The sequence below is a fragment of the Drosophila takahashii genome, chromosome X (assembly GCF_030179915.1).
Source record: "Drosophila takahashii strain IR98-3 E-12201 chromosome X, DtakHiC1v2, whole genome shotgun sequence".
In the NCBI taxonomy this organism is placed as follows: Eukaryota; Metazoa; Arthropoda; class Insecta; order Diptera; family Drosophilidae; genus Drosophila; species Drosophila takahashii.
In genome coordinates this window covers 14917261-14935889 of record NC_091683.1, presented here as the reverse complement: position 1 = coordinate 14935889, position 18629 = coordinate 14917261, and the positions used below count along the sequence as shown (strand labels likewise).

The 18629-nt window shown below is 44.0% G+C and overlaps 3 protein-coding genes across 5 annotated transcripts; 2 read left to right on the top strand and 1 right to left on the bottom strand.

Annotated features, from left to right (window-relative positions):
• Positions 1 to 205: 205 nt before the first annotated feature.
• On the top strand, positions 206 to 5160 carry LOC108055913 (ubiquitin carboxyl-terminal hydrolase MINDY-3 homolog). The gene is made up of 6 exons (XM_017139491.3): positions 206 to 796; positions 1745 to 1878; positions 1942 to 2710; positions 3160 to 3319; positions 3384 to 3543; positions 4079 to 5160. The coding sequence occupies exons 1-6, from the start codon at positions 451 to 453 to the stop codon at positions 4223 to 4225; spliced, it is 1716 nt and encodes a 571-aa protein (XP_016994980.2). The 5' UTR covers positions 206 to 450; the 3' UTR covers positions 4226 to 5160.
• Positions 5161 to 5810: 650 nt separating this feature from the next.
• On the bottom strand, positions 5811 to 12131 carry Flacc (Fl(2)d-associated complex component). Of its 2 annotated transcripts, none has more exons than XM_017139490.3 (5): positions 11257 to 12126; positions 9774 to 10428; positions 7969 to 9127; positions 7357 to 7741; positions 5811 to 6737 (listed from the first exon to the last, which is right to left on the bottom strand). In XM_017139490.3, exons 1-5 carry the CDS (start codon positions 11954 to 11956, stop codon positions 6148 to 6150), a joined length of 3489 nt encoding a protein of 1162 aa, XP_016994979.2. In that variant the 5' UTR covers positions 11957 to 12126; the 3' UTR covers positions 5811 to 6147. The 2 variants fall into 2 exon arrangements, with proteins under 2 accessions (XP_016994979.2, XP_070074295.1); XM_070218194.1 differs by lacking the exon at positions 5811 to 6737 and adding an exon at positions 7798 to 7873 and having other exon boundaries at positions 7602 to 7741; positions 11257 to 12131.
• Positions 12132 to 12543: 412 nt separating this feature from the next.
• SdhBL (Succinate dehydrogenase, subunit B (iron-sulfur)-like) lies at positions 12544 to 14996 on the top strand. Of its 2 annotated transcripts, none has more exons than XM_070218917.1 (3): positions 12544 to 12920; positions 13421 to 14270; positions 14481 to 14996. In XM_070218917.1, exons 1-3 carry the CDS (start codon positions 12698 to 12700, stop codon positions 14683 to 14685), a joined length of 1278 nt encoding a protein of 425 aa, XP_070075018.1. In that variant the 5' UTR covers positions 12544 to 12697; the 3' UTR covers positions 14686 to 14996. The 2 variants fall into 2 exon arrangements, with proteins under 2 accessions (XP_070075018.1, XP_016994934.2); XM_017139445.3 differs by having other exon boundaries at positions 12545 to 12920; positions 13463 to 14270; positions 14481 to 14991.
• Positions 14997 to 18629: the final 3633 nt, after the last annotated feature.

Below are 18629 nucleotides of genomic sequence, written 5' to 3'. Positions count from 1 at the left end.
AATAACTATTTGAGTTTTATTCTTTAATAAGTATATTTTATAATGAAGAATATTTATATGATATTTATTATTATTTTTCAATTCGAATTACGAAACGGTCTTTCTAAAATGTTACCGTTAGCCTAGTGAGACCTTTCGTGGCTCTTCCCCTGGTATTCTAAATCGATAACTGCGCGGTCACACTGCTGACGTTCGTTTTCGTCATCGATAGGCGCTATCGATACTATCGACACTGTTGCATTTGCATTTGCCAAAAAAAAAAGAACGAAAACGAAAAAAAGCTGGGCGAAAATGCCAACCGAATTTGGCAGGCTAATCGAGTGAATTAATCGCGGATCTAAGCCAGAATTTGAACGCAGCAGCTGACCAGCGGACGAGCGGACGAGCGGACGAGCGACGAGCGGAGCGGTAAGAGAAGTGCATCCGTTCAGCGTTCAGCATTCGGCGGACATGAACGAAGAAATCGTGCGGGAGCAGCAGCAGCGCGGCGGCGAGGAGTCCACCTCGTCCTCCTCCTCCGTCTCGCCAAAAACTGCAGCAGCGGCGGCAGCGACGGCGGCGGCGGCAGCAGCGTCGGCGTCGATGACGTTGGCCTCGGCGGCCTTGGAATCGCAATCCCCGCACAGCCAGCCCCCCGCCATTGGAGCAGGTGCATCCTCATCTCCATCGCCATCTCCATCCGGCGGGCAGGAGAAGCACCCGATGAATGCCACCGATATGCGCGAACTGCGCGACATCAAGCAATTGCTGTGGGGCGACAATGTGCGCGAAGATGTATTCAAGCGTTGGTCTCAAGGTAACCACCCAATCACCACCCTCCACCCAAAACCCACCCACCCACACCCACCACCCACTGCAAAGACAAAAAGCGCGCCCTTTTTTTTGCTCCCATCCATGATTTTTGACCAATTGGAAAGGGGCAGAAGCTTGTCCCAGGTCATGTTCATTCATGTTTACTTCTATTTTCCTGATAAAATAACAAATTGGAATATTTATACCAAGTTAGGGAACCCCATATCATGATCAAACAGCCAAAATCGAAGAGATTTATCATTAAACTTGGCCCAGGTCATGTTCAAAATACTTATACTTGGAATGTATTCAGTTTAACCAACGGAAATTCTATTTTTATACTGATTCCTATGATAATTTGTATGATAATAAATCAAAATTGAAAGAAAATTCAATTTTGGCTTTCTTATGATGGTTCCTAACTATAATCTTCATTGCTTGTTATCAAATTGAGTACAATAATTCCAGTTTAATAGTCATAAAATTCTATATTATATAGCTTACAATATGATTTAATTATAATATTAAACCCTAGATTTGCATCTTGGGTTTTATTAACCTTTAGAAAGGGTTCCTAGATATTTTCTTCAAAATATTAAATTTTTTAACAAATTGAGTACAGTAATTCGAATTTATTAGTCTTAAAATTATATATAATATAATTTAATTATAATACTAAACCCTACATTTTTATCTTGGGTTTTATAAACCTTTAGAAAGGTTTCCCATTTTTTTTTAACAAATTGAGCACAGTAATTCGAATTTATTAGTCTTAAAATACTATATAAAATAATTTAAAATGTAATTTTATTTTATAAACCTTTAGAAAGGGTTCCCAAATATTATCTTATTAAATTGAGTAGAACAATTCAAGTTAATTAGTCATAAAACTCATTTAACTCATTTGAAATTCATTATAAAAAACACTAACCCCCTGTTTAACCCCCTGCAGGATTCGAGTTTAGTAAAGTGGAGCCGTCGGCATTGGTGCAGAAGCAGGGCGGTCCTTGTGCTGTGATAGCGCCGGTGCAGGCGTACTTGCTTAAGATAATTATCATGAGCATGTCGGACGCGAAGCTGTCGGAGGTAAGTACCCTACTACATTTGCACTCTCAGATATAAAATATATCTCCATTTTCACTCCCCCAGATCCCCCACGACAAATGCCAGACGCTGCTGATCCAGGCATTGTGCAACATCCTGCAGAACTGTCGGCCGCCGCGCTACCGCATCGTCCATCTCTTGCGCCGCCGTGTCGGCAACGCTACAGAGGCTGCTGGTTCAACCAAAGAGCGCTCGCCAGTTGCCGATCTGGCAGGAACTGCTGCTGCTTCTGCTGCTGCGGCTGGCCTGGCCGAAGAGGCAGCCGCCGGCGGAGGCGGAGGAGAAGGCGTTGAGCTGGCGGCCGAGGCCACACCCGCCTCGGTAAACGAGCTATCCCAACATGGCGAACATGCCGAACAGGATCCGCACTGGGAGCTGTCGCCGGATGAGTTCCACGAGCGCCTGCACACGCTTCACTTCGAGGATATCGGCGCGGTGGCCCGCTACTATGTGGACAACTACGGCCAGCTGGCGCACACATATGGCGTCCTGCTGTTCATGTACTCGGTGTTTCTCACCAAGGGCTCGGAACTGGTGGCCGCCGATATATCGGACACCTCGGAGCCGCTCATACACAGCACCTACGGCTATGGCGGCCAGTCGCTGATCAATCTGATGCTAACCGGCCGCGCCGTCGCCCATGTCTGGGACAATGAGCAGGATGTCGGGGGGCTCAAGCTGCGCGGCATCTGCGAGCAGAGCGACATTGGGTTCATAACGCTGATGGAGCAGATGCGCTACTGCACCGTCGGCTCCTTCTTCAAGAATCCGCGCTATCCCGTCTGGGTGATGGGCTCCGATACGCATTTAACCGGTGAGTCATTGTGGATTTTACATGGCATATATTTTGCATATTTGTCCATTTTTGGTCCGATTTTGATTAAAATTTATAGGTAGGAGTCATGTTTTTAAAATGTTATAAATTCAGATGCATATCGGAAATATGAAAAAAATTTGCAAAAAATATATGCATAAAATATGCAAAAAATATATGCATAAAATATGCAAAAAATATATGCATTAAATATGCAAAATATGCCAAATATCGTTGGAAATATAAATAGGGTTTCCATAAATTTGGGAAAAAATTAGAAATCTCAGAAATGACGAAAAGGAACAAACAGTTTTCTTCGGCTATGAAATGGTCAATCTTGGTCAAACTATATTTTTATTGAAACGAACTTTGGTGTTTTCGGAATTGATCTATCTTTATCCTATAAAAATATGCAAATACTGATTATTCCCTATTTATTTCTTCAACAGTTCTGTTTAGCAACGAAAAGAGGCTTGTCTCGCCAGAGACGCCCTCGGAGACGGGTCGTCGGATCTTTAAGTCCTACGACCCGGAGGGCAACAATTTCATATCGACCACCATGCTGCGCGATGTTCTGGCCGCCTTGAATTTGGTCAGCGAGCCGGCCTAGTAAGCTTGCAGTCGTTTCTCCAAGAGGCGGTTTTTTAAAAGATTTCCCTCTTCTACTTGGCAGCGTGGCCCTCATGCAGAAGCGTCTGGATCCGGAGAACCTGGGCATCATTCTGCTGAACGCCTTCATGGACGAGTTCTTCCCCCTGGAGCGCCGCTCCACGCCGGACACCTTCGAGCTGATGCACTACAATGGCATACCGGGCTCCAATGAGAACAACAGGGTGGGCTAAACTGACAATATATTATTCAGAGTTCGGAAATTAACACACATGTTAAAAACATGACAAATTTTATTCTACAGTGTGAGCAAAATTGTTGACAATTGTTAAAATGTGAAAAATAATTGTTAACACACACAGCTCACTTTTGCTTTTTACACAATGTGTTATGAACACGACTTTTCTTTTTAGACACTGTGTTTTTAACACAAATGAAAATTAAATTTATACTCTAGAAAACCGTGCAATTTTCAGTTCAACATACAATTCTGACACTTTAATGTCAAAAACTCATTGTGTTAAAAACGCGCTGAGTAAGAAACACGTCGTGTAAATAACACAAATGACATGTGTGTGTTATTTATGTTTCTAACATATGTTTACACACAAGTCAACAACTTTTTTTGAACTTAACACTTTGAGATTGAAACATGTTAATAACACAAGTTTTTTACAGTGTGTGTTATTTTCAAAACCCTGATATTATTATAAGTAATTATTTTTTATTGATTATTTTAATTTTAATCCCTTTGTGCAGGTGCGCTACTATTGCGGATCGGCCATACTATTAGAGGGCGACCTGAAGTCGATCTGCACCTCGAACCCGATGGTCACCTGCCTGCAGACCAAGTGGCCCAATATCGAGATCAACTGGCACGACGCCCACATGCCGTCCTTGAATTGACGCCGCCAAGGGGAAGGAGGTCAGCCGAGGAAACCAAAAGGACGAAGCCCAGGAGTCACTGGAACGGAGGAGAAACCACAGCTGTAGACACAACAAGATAGCACTTTTTTATTTCAAACACCCTTCAAAGAATTCTTTTTTTTTTGTTTTTTCGTATTTATTTGAGCACCTTTTTTTCCAAAAACTGCTGGAGTGGAACGCACCAACGCAAACCATTAACAAAAAATAAAAGAAACATAAACACAAGTTACAAAACACAGCAGCTAAGCACTAAGAAATGCGCTTTTGAAGAGAGCTGCAGCCATGTTGAAGAGGAATCGGCAGGAGAATAGAAGATTCACGCCAAGCGTTGACTCAAAAACACATAAAACACCCAAAAAACAGCACCCAAAATGATATTCCATATTTGCAAATATGGAAATTAAAATAAAAAATACAAAAAAAAGGAAACAGAAAGAGAAATAAGAAGGGGAAAAAGAAAGAACCTACATCTAATAAGAACTCAAAACTTAATTTCAAACATTGTACGTTTAAATTTGCATTGCAAAAACGAAACGAAACTCAACTAAAAATACAGGCAACACAAATATACCTTTATGAATAAACTAAAACTAAAACTAAAGAACAAATCGTAATTGAGAATTAGACAAAGCAGAAGCGAAAGCGAAAGTATAAACAAAATTTGTTTTTGGCCTTTTAACAAATTACTTGTAGTGTTAAACGATTTAATAAAATTAAATAAACACAGGATGCATAACGCATAGGAGAACCTAACATCAAAGCGAAAGAGACAGGGAAACAGGGAAAGAGAGAGAGAGCAAAGCAAAGATTACTTCGACGTGAAACAAAAAACTAAGTATAAATTAACAAAGAATAAAAACAAACAAATAATTCAATTTAAAAAATAAACAAAAAACCTAAAAATCTCATTAAAATGTTGTGCATTTTTTTTGTGCTGCGAATTAAAGGCGTCTCTTTTTTACGACCTCCTTTCTCGGCAGAGTTTTTGCTATAGTTCCCCACTTTTATTCCAAAGGTGTCAAACATTTCAATGGTCATAAAACAATATCTATGTGTGTTTAAATAGGCGTCCACCACAGGCTTCAATATCTCGCCCATGCTAAATGTTTTCTGGTTAACACTAAATACGAAATCAGTTTGAGAGAACGTTAATAACATTTGGAAAATTTTTCTTTTCTTTGGAAGGACTCTTCCACCTTTATACATAAATGTGATAACCCAACACCAAACCAAAATTCAGCTTAAGATCGTTGCACATAAGTTATACCACTGAACAATTGGGTAGCGTTAATCACATTAACCGAAATTAGATCCCCGAGATCCTGGGACTCTTCTCAAGTTTTCGTAAAATGTTTACAAATTATTCCATGTTGCCTGAGTTGCTTACTATGAAAATAACTACAAATAAACAATAGCCATTCTGAATGTATTTACTGCAGAAATAACATTTAATTTAACATTATTTTCGGCACTAGGTTTCTTATAAAACTGTTCCCAACAACGATATAATAAATCTACTATTGAAAATACCCCTCTTGTTTCTATAAATAAACTATGCACAGGCTAATAGGACAATAACTTTTATTAAGAACATTTCTGTAATGCGTATGCAGTTGATATTCACAATTCTTTAAAACTTGCATAGTAGAGGAATCCACATCAAGATGTGTATAATTCACAATTCCAATTAATATATATATATATAGATAGTTTTACTTCACACAAATCAAGCTTAATTCAAACACAATCATCTAGTAATGCGAACGGTAGCCGCGCTCCTTGCCATCCATGAATATCTGTATGTCCAGTCGATAGTGACGTGGCCTGCGGTGCATCCGCCTCATCCCCTCATCCATCATCTCCTTCTCCATCATCTCCATCATCTCGCCGGGCATCGGATCTCATTTGACATCGAGCAGCCGTCGCTGGAACATCTGCATGGCCAAATTTCGCAGTCCCTCGCCCACGATGGGCACGCTGCGCGGGAACTCGCACTCGCGGGCCGGCAGGCCGCACAGCTGGCGGCGCAGTCGCAGATCCTGGCGAGCACTCAGCGCTCGACTTCCCGGCCCACAGACATTGCCCACCAGTCGCTGGCGCTCGGCGGCGGCGCTGCGCAGACCCATCTGCACGCAGGCCAAGGGCTCCAGTTGCTGTGAACTGGCCAGGAACTCACGATAGTCCATCAGGGACGAGGTTATCTTGGCCGGCGGCTCTCCGTCGCCATCCAGTTCCCTGCGTTCCCGCTCACGCTCCTTCTCCTGGACGAGCTGCTGGCGCGCCTCCTCCATCACGCGACGCGCGTAGCTCTCGCCGGCCATGCCAAACGAAATGCCCATGTCGAGGAGCACGCGATGCGGCTGCCAACGCTGCTTGGCCGAGGTGCCACGATCCACGCCCTGCTGGGCCGCCGCCGCCGCCGCCTCGCTGGCCTGCTGCCGGGTCTCGGCTATCAATCCCTGCCAGTCCACGCCGAGGGCGTCGCCGATGCCTGTAAAAAAGCGATGATTAATGGGAGTTAAGTCATGTGAGTAGGAAATCTATGGCTGAGAATGATATCATCAGCGGAAAATGCATTACTGATATATAGACCTCGGATTTAGCATATTTTTGTCCATTTTTGGTCCGATTTTTACCAAAGTTTCTAGGTAGGTGTCATAATTTTTCAAATGTAATAAATTCGGATGCATTTTGGAAATATGCAAAATATATATGAATAAAATAAGCAAAATATATACAAAATATGCAAAATATATGCATAAAATATGCAAAATATATGCAAAAAATATGCAAAATATATGTAAAATATATGCGAACAACTGGAGGCTCACATTTTTAATGCCTCGCCTTCTCGTTGGAAATATAAATAGGGTTTCCTTAAATTTGGGAAAAATTAGATACCTCAGAAATGGCGAAAAGTAACAAACAATTTTTTGGGTAAATTAGGTTGGCTATAAAATGGCTAATCTTGCATAGTTGAGTTTATTTTATATTTTGCATACTTTATGCATATGCCATTAATTTTAATTTTTGGTGTTTCCGAAATTGAAATATCTTTATCCTATAAAAATATGCAAATATGCAAAATCGAGGTCTACTGATGTACATACCTTTGTGCCGAGCGTCCTCCTCCAGCTCGCCATCGGATATCTCCTCAAAGTCCAGCACCTCGTCCACCTCCTCGCCCTTGATCTGCAGGCACTCGTTCTTGGCCTCCTCCCCGTTGGCCTCCATTTCCTGATCCATTTCCGCGGGCAGCTCGCTCTTGGGCCGCACCTTGTCCGTTTTGTTCAGTATGTCATCGTCGCTGTCGCTGATCTCGCTCAGCTCGCCCTCCACCGTCGCTGCCGTCGAGCGCATTGGTTCCAGCTTCACGGGATTTCCCTCGCCGATCAGATTCTGAGTGGGCGAATCCTGGGCGCCCAGCTCCGGGGTGCCAGCCGAGTCCTCCGAGGCGTCCTCCTGCTTGATGCACACCGCGTTCAGTTTGCTCACCTGAAAGAAAAGCAAACCGATTAGAAAGCGGATCACCAAGTGCCGCCTAGCTTTACCATCTTCTCTAGGAAATGTAGTTGCTAGCTGGCTGGGAAGTGGTGTTCAAATGAACGATGTTGGCCCAACAGGGGCCTTTGCATATAGGCATATAAACAAAATATGAGACGATGAACGCACTTGATATGCTTATGAGGCAGGGTCCAAAGTCAACGAAAAGCACAACGCACCTGAGCGAGTATTCCGGGATTGGTGGTGGCATTGGCGGCGCTCTGGGCCGCCGCCTTCGCGGCTGCCACTGCGGTGGTTGCGGCCGCCACGGCGCTCGCCTGGGCGGCTGCATTGGGCTTCCCGGCTGCGCTTCCTCCTCCTCCTCCGCCAGCATTCATTAGAGGATTCAGCAGCGGCGTCTGCGTGGGCGAGACGAGCGGTGCATGGGCATGCTGCTTCTTGGGAAAGCTGGCGGACGATCCACCGCCTCCTCCTCCTGCATCCCGGCCACCGCCGTAGGGCAATCGCTTGTGGGGAAATCCACGGGAATAGCCGCCCGGTGGCTGCACGGGCAGCGTCATCAGCGGCGGCGGATGCGATCTGTAGCCGGGACGCTCGCCGTGATCGTGATGGCCGCCGCCGCCGCCTCGTCGAAATCCCCTTCCCGATCCTCGCTCGCCACGCGCATGAACATGATGATGCGGGGAGGCTGGATGCGGATGGTTGGATGGCGGTGGCGGTGCGTCATCGTTGTCCCGCCAATCGCCGCCGGAATTTGAGGATTGCTGCTGCTGCTGCTGCCAGGCGCGCGGCTTCTCCCGCTGATCGTGCTCCAGCCAGGCGGGCTCGCTTTTAATGGAAGGCCTGTCGGCGCCTCCTCCATCCGGGCGATCCTCGCGATCTCTGTCACGCTCCCGATCGCGCTCTCTCTCCCTCTCCCGCTCGTCGGCATCCCAGTCGGGCTCCGAGGCGGAATGGTGCTGCTGCTGCTGCGGCGGAGGTCCTCCGCCCGGATGCGTCGAGGGTTTGCCCCGCTTGGGTCCGCCCACAAAGCCACCGGGCGGTCGGCCGGGGGTTCCACTGGGTCCGGGACCACCGGTACCGCCGCCACCGCCGCCGCCGCCCTCCTCATCCCAGTCGCGCTCCCAATCCGGCCGGAAATCGCCGCGCGGCCCAATATTGCGCTCCCGCTCCCTGTCGCGTTCCCGTTCCCGCTCCCGATCCCGCTCCCTGTCGCGGATCAGACGCTCCCGCTCGTCCGGATACAGGCTGTCCTCGGCCTCCAGGTCGCGGTACTCGCGTCCCTGCAGCTCCCGCTCCCGCAGCTCGCGGGCCTCCAGCCAGGCCTCTCGCTCCCGCGACGAGTAGCGGGCGTCCAGATAGGCGCGCTTGTAGGCCCTGAAAATTAGGGATTTTACATCAAAAAGATTAGAGAAAGGTTAATTACTCCCTGCTACCTGAAAAGGTAGCTAAAGGAAGTGCAAGGGAGAGGGAGACGTGCAAACAGCAAAGCCACTGCTTGCACTGCTTGAATTTCAATATTTGCTTTGCTCATAACTTTTTGAAGAATGATCCGATTTGAAAAATTTCTTCTACATTTTAATAGTTATAAGTACGAACATCAAAATAACACTTAAACTTTTTGGAGATATGCAAACGGCAAAGCCACTGCTTGCACTGCTTGAATTCTATTATTTGTTAATAACTATAAGTTAATAACTATAATAAAATAATAAGGAAAACAAAATTGCATTTATACTTTTTCCAAGTCTTTAACGATGTGGGCGTAAGACATATTTTAAAATCGTTTAAAGCGATTGTGGGCGTGGCACTCGGATGAAAAAAACTTGCGCTGCGTAAGAACCCTAAGAATTTGCATGGTTACATCCAACTTTCTAGCTTTTCTAGTTTCCGAGACCTCAGCGTTTATACGGACAAACATACGGACATGGCTAGATCTATACTTATACCTATACTTTTGAACGAATACAATATATACTTTCACTCTACGAGTAATGGGTATTAAAAAAGCCCCTTCACTCACCTCTCTCGCTCCTCCTCGGAGTACATTTCCCGCGGATCCCGCATCCTGGGCGCATAGTGCTCGGGCAAGGGACTTAAATCCCTGCGTCGATACCTCCGCATCTCGTCCATCAGCCCGTGGCCATGTCGCTCCTCCAGATACTCCTGCTCCCGCTCGTAAGGGTCCAACTCCCGCTTGTCGCGCACATGACGACCGCCTCGTTCTCGTTCCCGTTCCCTTTCCACAGTGTCCAGCGAACGCTCCCGACTGCCGTAGGGCGGCAGATCCAAGTCTCGCCCAGGACCGCCCCGCTTGCCGCCGCCGCCGCCGCCCTCCTCCTCCTCCTGGCGGCGCAGTTTCTCGCGGGCCAAGCGCTCCCGCTCCCGCTGACGCTCCTGGCAGCGCGCCAAAGCCTCCGCGCGCTCCTTGTCCCTGGCCGCCTCTCGCTCCGCACGCTCGCGCTCCCGATCCCGGCGATCTCGCTCGCGCAGGGAGAGATCATGCCGCTCGCGCTCCCTCTCCCTTTCGCGCTCCCTCTCCCGTTCCCGCTCCCGCTCCAGGGACGGAGTGCGTCCGCGGGCCCGCGTCTGAATGATGATCTTCTCCCGCGACATCAGCTGGTGGTGCATGCGCGAGGAGGAGCTGCTCCCGCCGCCACCAAGGCCGGAACCCAAACCTGTGAGTTGAGAAAAAGATTAGTTAGTTGAACTAAAGTGGAAATTATTTATCTTACTACGTATTTAATAATTAGTGTAATAATAATAAAATATTTATAATAATAATAAATTCTAATACATTTTAAACATTAAGCTGGGAATACAAGAGTTTCCAAGTCTGAATTAGTGATCTTTTGAGCAATAAATTAAATTTTATTACTCTGTCATTTAAGGCATAGAATCCAGATTATTAGAAATACAAAATTGAGATTATTAACTTAATTGAAGATAAAGAATATAGGAAAAAACATACTGGCTATTTCCTAAACTGCTAAAAAATTTATAAATTGAATTTTAAAACCGCTGTTATTTGATAAAAAGTTTGACGGAACTTAAAATATGTTAAACTCGATTTTTGATAGTTAGTTACTGTCTAAAATATTTAGCAAGTTAAGAAGAAGGCTTTCTAATTTAAACAGGTGATATTAAAATGTTGCAGAGTTTCCATGACTTTTACTACAATAAGGTGACAACTCTGCTTTTCAACAATTTTTTATTGTTAGTGACTATCAAAAATTGTTAGGTTAGAAAGGTTTAGAACTGATGATACTAAAAGTTTGTAGAGTTGCCATGACTTTTAGTACAATAAGGTGACAACTCTGCTTTTCAAGGATTCAACAAGTGTTCAACAGCCTCTAAGTTGTTGAATTGTTGAAATTTAGGCAAAACCCTGATAATCTTGAAAAGAAATGCCTTTTTTGAGATCATTTAATCTTAGTCTATTCTTTTTTGAACATTTACATGACTTCTTGAAACGGTAAAAAATCCATAAACGGGGATTAGTTTACCTGGACTCTTTTGCCGCTTGCCCACGATATCCTGGTGGATGCGTATCTTGGTGGTGGTGGTGGTGCTGCTGCTCGGCGGACTCCTGCTGCTGCCCAGCCGATGGTGGTCGCGCTCCCTGTCCCGCTGGACGGCGCGCAGCTTGTCCCGCTCGCGCTGCTCCTTGCTGGCGGCCCTCAGCCGCTTCCGCTCCGCGAGCTTCTTGAGCTTGGCCCGCGTCGTCGGCGACAGGGAGCGATGGACATGACCGCTCAGGGCGGCGGCCGCCCTCTTCTTCAGCCGCGCCTCCTTCAGCTTCCGCTTGATGTGATTCCGCTTGGCCACCAGCTTCTTTTGCACATGATCCCGCTTATCGCGCTTGCGACGCGACGACGGTTCGTCGCCGGAGGAGCTGCCGCCGCGCCGCGAGCTCTTCTTCTTGCGATGATGTCGCTCCGCGGAGCGCGGATGATGGCCGCCATGCGGATGTGGATGCGGATGGCCGGGTGGGCCACCTGGTCCGCCCACCCCACCGCCCACTCCGGAGCCACCGCCCCCGCCTCCTCCGCCACCACCACCCCCGCCCTGCTCGCTGTCCGTGCTGCTGTACGAACTGCTGCCGCTGTCCGAATCCGACGTGGAGTCCGAGCTGCTCGAGTGCGTCGCGCTGTGGCGGGCGGCCTTCTTGTAGCGGCGCAGCGACTCCTTGGCCTTCTTCTCCATCGCCGCGATCTCCGCTAGCCTGCGCGCCTCCGTTTTGCCGGCTTTGCTTGGCCTTTCCGGTTGAATATTAGCTAGTTACTTTTGTTTTTCTCCCCGCCGATCGTTTATTTGGCCCTTCTGCTTTGTTGTCCCCTTCGCGTTTACTTTTCTTCTTTTTCTGTGTCGTGTATCTTACCGATAGCTGTGGCACACACAACACTGCGGCGTATCGATGGCACAGGGCTGGCGGAAACTATCGATAGGCGTGTCGATGCAACATCGGCGGGATAATTTAAACTACTACTACTATTTTAATCTTTATTTTAAATGTATTTTAAATAATTAGTTTTTTGACAGTGGAAATTTTGATCCAAATATAGATTGTCATACCTTTCTGAACTCGTCATTAAATTTCCAATCGATTGGCATTTAAACCTGGACATTTTATTTGTTTGCCATTTTTCGTAAAAAATCATGATGTGGTTAAAAATTAAATCTTACAAAAAGTGATGGCTATCGTAAGTTAACTTGTTGGTTTTACTTTGCAATCTAGTTATCACTGCTCCTAAAATCGGGTCGTACTGCCGGCAAATTCTCAGTTAATCCTCAGTTTTGATACATTGTTCGACGTGACAACACATAACATCCCATTCTCTACCCAACTAAAAAATAAAAGCAAAATATATATATTTTTTAAGAAAGTTTCTCTACGGTTCTTGTGTGTTAATCCCTAATCGGACGTCCCTTTTTTGGGTAAAGCCGATGAATTTGCTGCGACGGCAGCCTCGGCTGCTGAGTCAACAGGGCACCTGGCTGCTGAAGAGTCGCGCGGTGGCCAAGGATGTGTCCAAACCCGTTTCCTGTCTTGCGGCGGCTATGTCCACAGCAGCGATGGCTGCCGCCGCCAATGTATCCGCCATATCCCTGGTATCCCAGTCCCTCCAATCCGGTGCCCAAGGAGGACCAGGAGGAGGGCAAAGAGCAGGTGGGTTTTTAAATATAAATCAATTGTATAAAATGTAGGGGGAATTACATGTGTTTACATAGAAAAAAAACACTATTTTTGATAATTAAAAAAAATAAATATTAAAAAAAAAAACAATAATATATACATTTTTAAAAATGATGCTAGTTAGTATTAATATTAAATCGAAAGGATTTATATTCAATTTTCGATATGTTATGGAATATGGAAAAGCTTACATTTAATAATTATAGTTTATTTGGGTATTTTTAACTTTGATTTAAGCTTTAACATCGAATCTAATATTTTTGACCTTTTTTCAGATATTTTCAAATGTAATCATGCAATTTTATATGTTTAGTTATAAATAATTCGTTTTTAAATTAATTGAATAATAATTTAGTATTTAATTCTATTTTTATCATTTTACGATTTTTGTGCATTCTTTTAATTCTCTAATCCCAGTTCCAAAATGATATAAATAAAAAAGTTAATATACACTTTTTATGGATATTAAGTAGTTTGCAAATTTCTTGATTTTGGCCAATTATATTATATTCCAGGAGGAAGAGCCCCCCGAGGATCAGCCGCCGGAGGAACAGCCGCCCCAAGAAGGCGGTACGGAGGAGGACCAGCCCCAGCAGGAGCAGCAGCAGGAGGAGGATCCGCCCAGCCCGGAGGAGCGTCCGCCGGAAAGTCACCACCACCTGCAGGCAATGCCCCGCCCCCGCCCCCACCGCCTCCACCTACTGCTCTGCCACCTAAGCCACCTTCATCCTCATCGCCTACTGCCCCGAAGAAAACCAAGTCCTCCAGTCCGCGGATGAAGAGCTTCGAGATCTATCGCTGGAAGCCCGGTGAGCAGCCGCAGACGCAGACCTACAGTGTGGATCTGGAGAAGTGCGGTGCCATGGTGCTGGATGCCCTGATAAAGATCAAGAACGAAATGGATCCCACGTTGACCTTCAGGCGCTCGTGTCGCGAGGGCATCTGCGGCTCCTGTGCGATGAACATCAATGGGACCAACACCCTGGCCTGCGTCTCCCACATCGATCAGAATGAGAGCAAGTGCTGTAGGATCTATCCGTTGCCCCATTTGTATGTGGTTCGGGATTTGGTGCCGGATATGAGCCAGTTCTACGATCAGTATCGATCCATTCAGCCCTGGCTGCAGCGCAAGGATCTCAAGCGGGAGGCTGGGACGGCTCAGTATCTGCAGTCCGTGGAGGATCGCCGTGTGTTGGACGGTCTGTACGAGTGCATCCTGTGCGCCTGCTGCCAGACATCGTGTCCGTCGTACTGGTGGAATAGCAGCAAGTATCTCGGGCCCGCCGTCCTCATGCAGGCCTATCGCTGGGTCATTGATTCCAGGTGATTTAGAAAAACATCGATAGTTTTGCCAGTCGATAATATCGATAATAAGCTAACATGGTACTTTAACAAACCATCGATAGTATCGATACTATCGATAATTATCTAAAAACAGAAAATCTAATGGAATTTTAACGAAAAATATTTTCAAAAAATTCAACAAATATTTACTAGACATAAAATATTTACTTACCCTTATTTTTCTTGAAGGGACGAGGCCACCGAACAGCGACTGGATTTCCTCAAGGATCCCTGGAAGCTGTACCGCTGCCACTCCATCATGAACTGCACGAATACGTGCCCCAAACATCTCAATCCGGCAAGGGCCATCATCCAGCTGAAGCAGCTCCTCGTGGGACTGAAGAAAAAGGAGAAGCCAGAGCTCAAGACCGACGCCCTCTTCCAGGGAAAGTAATAGGGAAAACCTAGGAGAGAATTCGACATAACGTTAATGGGGTTTATTTCAATAGGCAACACAATTCCAAGCCGAACTGATCTGATCACTCTAAACTCTAAACACTCTAAAAAATATATTTATAAGGAGAAAACACTTACGCGAATCTCATAACATATAACAAAATTTTAACACAACACTTGAACAAAACTCCTAACATATAACTAAGTTTAAACACAGGACTAAATGGACTTTACGATATAGCTATGCATAGGGCCAACAAAATAAAATAAAAAAACATAAATAAAATAAAAAAACAAAAAATGAATGCGGATATGGGGAAATAAAAAATATTTACTAATTTCCCCTTAAAAGTGTGTACACTCTATAAGATCAAGTCATCTGTTAATTGATCAATCGAAAAACAATCTTACAAATGCAAGGATGGGTAGCAAAAATAGAGAGATCGTCGTCAGGCAGATGGATTGCAGTTGGACAGATGAATCAAACTGATCCCGATTCCGATCCCCAAGCACGATCCCCGACACTCCGACGAATCCCCGGAATTTTCTCGTCGCAATTAAGTGGGAAAATGCTGTAGCTATGTGGATGTTAATGTTCGTGTCTGCACCAGACCAATCCAAACAAATAAGGAATGGAATCGGATGAAATGAGCCACTTCCCACACTAGAAAAAATTATGTTCCGTTTTTTTTAATTGATTTATTCAAAATCGAAGTACTAAAAATAAATATAGAAATAATAAATTAAAATTTAAAAAATCTATATAAATAAAATTCAATAACAAAGTTAAACTAAATATTTTAGTTTACTTATTTCAGTGGAAACTAAGGAGATGGGTTTTCCCAATTGGCCCGAGGAAGGAGTTTTTTTCGGAGGGCAGTGAATGAAGCCAACTGTGAAAACGGTCCAAACGTCTCGATGGGCGTCTAAAAATAAGCCACTGCAAATCTTCCGCCGGGCAGAGGAATTGAAAATGGAAATGGAGTGACGCGAGTTCGGAATGGAATACTTCGAGGTTGTTTTCTTTAAAAATAACAAGCCCCTCCGAACTTGTCAGCGGCCGTCGCGAAAACGGGGAAATGAAAGCAAGAAAGCAAGCGGGAAATCTTGTCACGCTCTCATTTACACAACTTGCACTTTTCTTGATGTATTTTTTGGTTGTTTTTTTTTTTAAATACCCTTTGAAAAAGTACGTTCAAACTCAGTTCATTTATGTAAAAATAAAAAAATTTCTAAAACCTCTTAAAAAGTTTCTAAATAAATGGTATAATAAAATTACTATTTAATTATTATTTATTAGAAAATAAATTGTTGCATACTTTTGGCCGCCTCTTTAAAAGGTTCGAAATCTCAAGATATTTCCGAGGCTCGATTTGTAACTTGTTTTATTTTATATATTTATTTTTATTTCGAAAGAGTATTTAAATCTTGGCTTTCCACACTTGACACATAGCTCGTGTTTATTTCTTTGGGGCTGCGACAACACTCAATCGCCTTGACACAAGCTGACAGGCACAAATCAGATGAAAAGCCTTCGGCAAGAGCCCTAGAAGATTAACCAAAGCCAGTTGATCCGCAGCTTCCCATTCTCTGCCGCCGCTGGAGAATCATTCTCCGATTCCGTCGATTCTGCAGAAGCTTAGGCTTCTGTAACATCAGGCAACAGCCAGGCGAGGAGACAATTAAAAGGCAATTCCAGCAATGCGCCTGTTTGCACCTGCCGGCCAGATATCAGCGACAAACGACATTGTCAACAATGAGCCAGCCGAGCACGATTATTACACTGGCCAGCAAAACAAAGGTAAATTTTTAATGTATTCGGAAAAGTGCTGGTTGAAAAAGAAGTTTTAAAAAAATCGATAGAGAACTAATAAAATCAAAAGAACCTCGAAAATAACTGGAGGTTTGAAATCACCTTAAATGTACCTAAAAGTATGCTGTGAAAAATTTTAACTATAATATATCGCAGCATAGTTTAATAGAACTAAAAAAAATCGACAGTTTGTTATTTATCGATATTTTATTTGTACTTTCCCGTCGAACCATCGATATTAATGAATCGATATTGTTAAAATATCGAAAATATCGATAATTTTCAAGCTTTTTAGTTTAAGTAATATTTTTTGAAATTTTGTAAATCACTTGTATAAAAACTTTTTTATTTTAAAGAATTTCTTCGACCGCATAATTTGTTGTCCAGTGCTTTTAAAAATAAATACATCACACACATGCAGACGGACTCACTCCAAAATTCTTGGAGCAAATTATGTTGGGCTGTGGAGTCTCTCGCTCCTTTGTCGCATTGCCAAGGTGTTGAGGCCGTTGACAATGTGGAGCATCCCCCCGGCCTTCTTATATTTTTTAAGCTGTTAAGCCGCCGCTGACGTCTGACAGGTGGCAAAGGAGGAATCGAAGCATCGGAGTGCGAAGAAACAGTCGTTTTCCAAACACACACATTTCGTCATAGACGCGTGCTGGAATTAGCCGCGTGCGAAAGAGAGGGGGAGTCGGAGAGTGACAGAGAAGGGGATAAGGGCCTGACCAACAAACAATCGATCCCGAGATGCCAATATTGATTGAAGAAAAAAAAACAGAAAAGCCTAAATCTCAGACTTTTTTTTCGCTATTTTAATGATATGGTGACCCCGAAGCCTTAATTCGAATTTCCAAAAGGTGACCCTGAGAGGCACTTTTCAAGCGGTGTACTTTTAGCATTTTATTTATTCGCATTTTAGATGCATTTTAAATGGTGTGGTGACCTCGATTATTTAAATATCAAGTATTAGTAGAATTTTTTTATGTGGTGACCCTAAACCGTTAATTCCAATTTCAAAAAGGTGACCTTGATCTACACTTTTCATAACTGTAAATCGTAATTAAACATATTTTTCCTAAATTTCTTGTTTTAATTTATTGGTGTGGTGACCCCAAATATTTAAGTTTCCCCCAAAATCATTAAAAAAATATTTCAAAAATACAGGTGCCTGCAAATAATCTTGAAATTCTTCTAGAAAAAGCTATGTTAGCCAACACTAACAAGGGGGAATTGTTTCCTGCTTCTTGCCCGTTAATTTGATTGCAACGCTGCTGTTGCCATAGTTACGGTTGATATAAAATCCCCAAGATTTATGGCTTTTAAATTTCCATTCATGCCGAGATCTGGCTGATTGCTCTGGCATTCAGAGCCAGAGCCAAAAGCGGATGCACAAATCAATTGTCATTTGGCATGGAGAGTTGTCTCGGGGAGAGTAAGTTACTCGTAAAATGAAGTTTTCAATAAAAAATGCCCACCACTGATTGTGTACTTTATGTCTTGATGATGGCTTTCTTAGTGGTTCGTTCTCATTTTCTTTCTCGTTGGCAATCACTTTCATTTACTTTGTAGTTGAAAAAAATTGTACTTGAATTTACTCTAGTTAATAACTGAGTTTAATGGCGAATAAGTATTTATCGTAATCAGTCATCGCTCGACAATTGAAAGAGTAAACCTATTTAATCTCTCGTCTTAAATTATATTCGCCAATCTATTTTCGAATCTCACAGTCATATTGCTCAAAGTGAGAGAACCGTGTTCGAAAAATGATGAAAAAGCTTTCATTGAAATTCTTCTAAAAGAACATTGCTTCAATGAATCACGGATGATTGATGCTTTTCATGATTTAGGTGTGCACTTAGTTGTTTTAATAATTCACAATCTATAAATATTATAAAATATTGGAAAGTTTTACTCAATATTTTTTGGAACCCATTAACAATTTAGAGTTCTATTCTAAACACTCATCGATAAGTTGGAGATTTAACTGAAGCGCGAAGCTCATTTCCCATTGAAAAGCGAGGCCCAGTTTTGCAGGTGGGCGAGGGCATCTGAACTTGGCCGATAACTTTTTGGCTTAAAGCTTTGGCCCCTGTCAGGGCTGTTTCTCAGCCAGCTCTCTCCCACAC

Excerpts from the sequence above, each read along its gene's own strand:
- LOC108055913 (XM_017139491.3), top strand. The coding sequence starts at position 451 with ATGAACGAAGAAATCGTGCGGGAGCAGCAGCAGCGCGGCGGCGAGGAG. Across the intron at positions 2,711-3,159 it reads CTCCGATACGCATTTAACCG|TTCTGTTTAGCAACGAAAAG; the intron begins GTGAGTCATTGT and ends TTTCTTCAACAG. Across the intron at positions 3,320-3,383 it reads TTGGTCAGCGAGCCGGCCTA|CGTGGCCCTCATGCAGAAGC; the intron begins GTAAGCTTGCAG and ends TCTACTTGGCAG.
- Flacc (XM_017139490.3), bottom strand. The coding sequence starts at position 11,956 with ATGGAGAAGAAGGCCAAGGAGTCGCTGCGCCGCTACAAGAAGGCCGCC. Across the intron at positions 10,429-11,256 it reads CAAGCGGCAAAAGAGTCCAG|GTTTGGGTTCCGGCCTTGGT; the intron begins GTAAACTAATCC and ends CTCAACTCACAG. Across the intron at positions 7,742-7,968 it reads ATCCCGGAATACTCGCTCAG|GTGAGCAAACTGAACGCGGT; the intron begins GTGCGTTGTGCT and ends CTTTTCTTTCAG.
- SdhBL (XM_070218917.1), top strand. The coding sequence starts at position 12,698 with ATGAATTTGCTGCGACGGCAGCCTCGGCTGCTGAGTCAACAGGGCACC. Across the intron at positions 12,921-13,420 it reads AGGAGGAGGGCAAAGAGCAG|TTTGCAAATTTCTTGATTTT; the intron begins GTGGGTTTTTAA and ends GATATTAAGTAG. Across the intron at positions 14,271-14,480 it reads CGCTGGGTCATTGATTCCAG|GGACGAGGCCACCGAACAGC; the intron begins GTGATTTAGAAA and ends TTTTTCTTGAAG.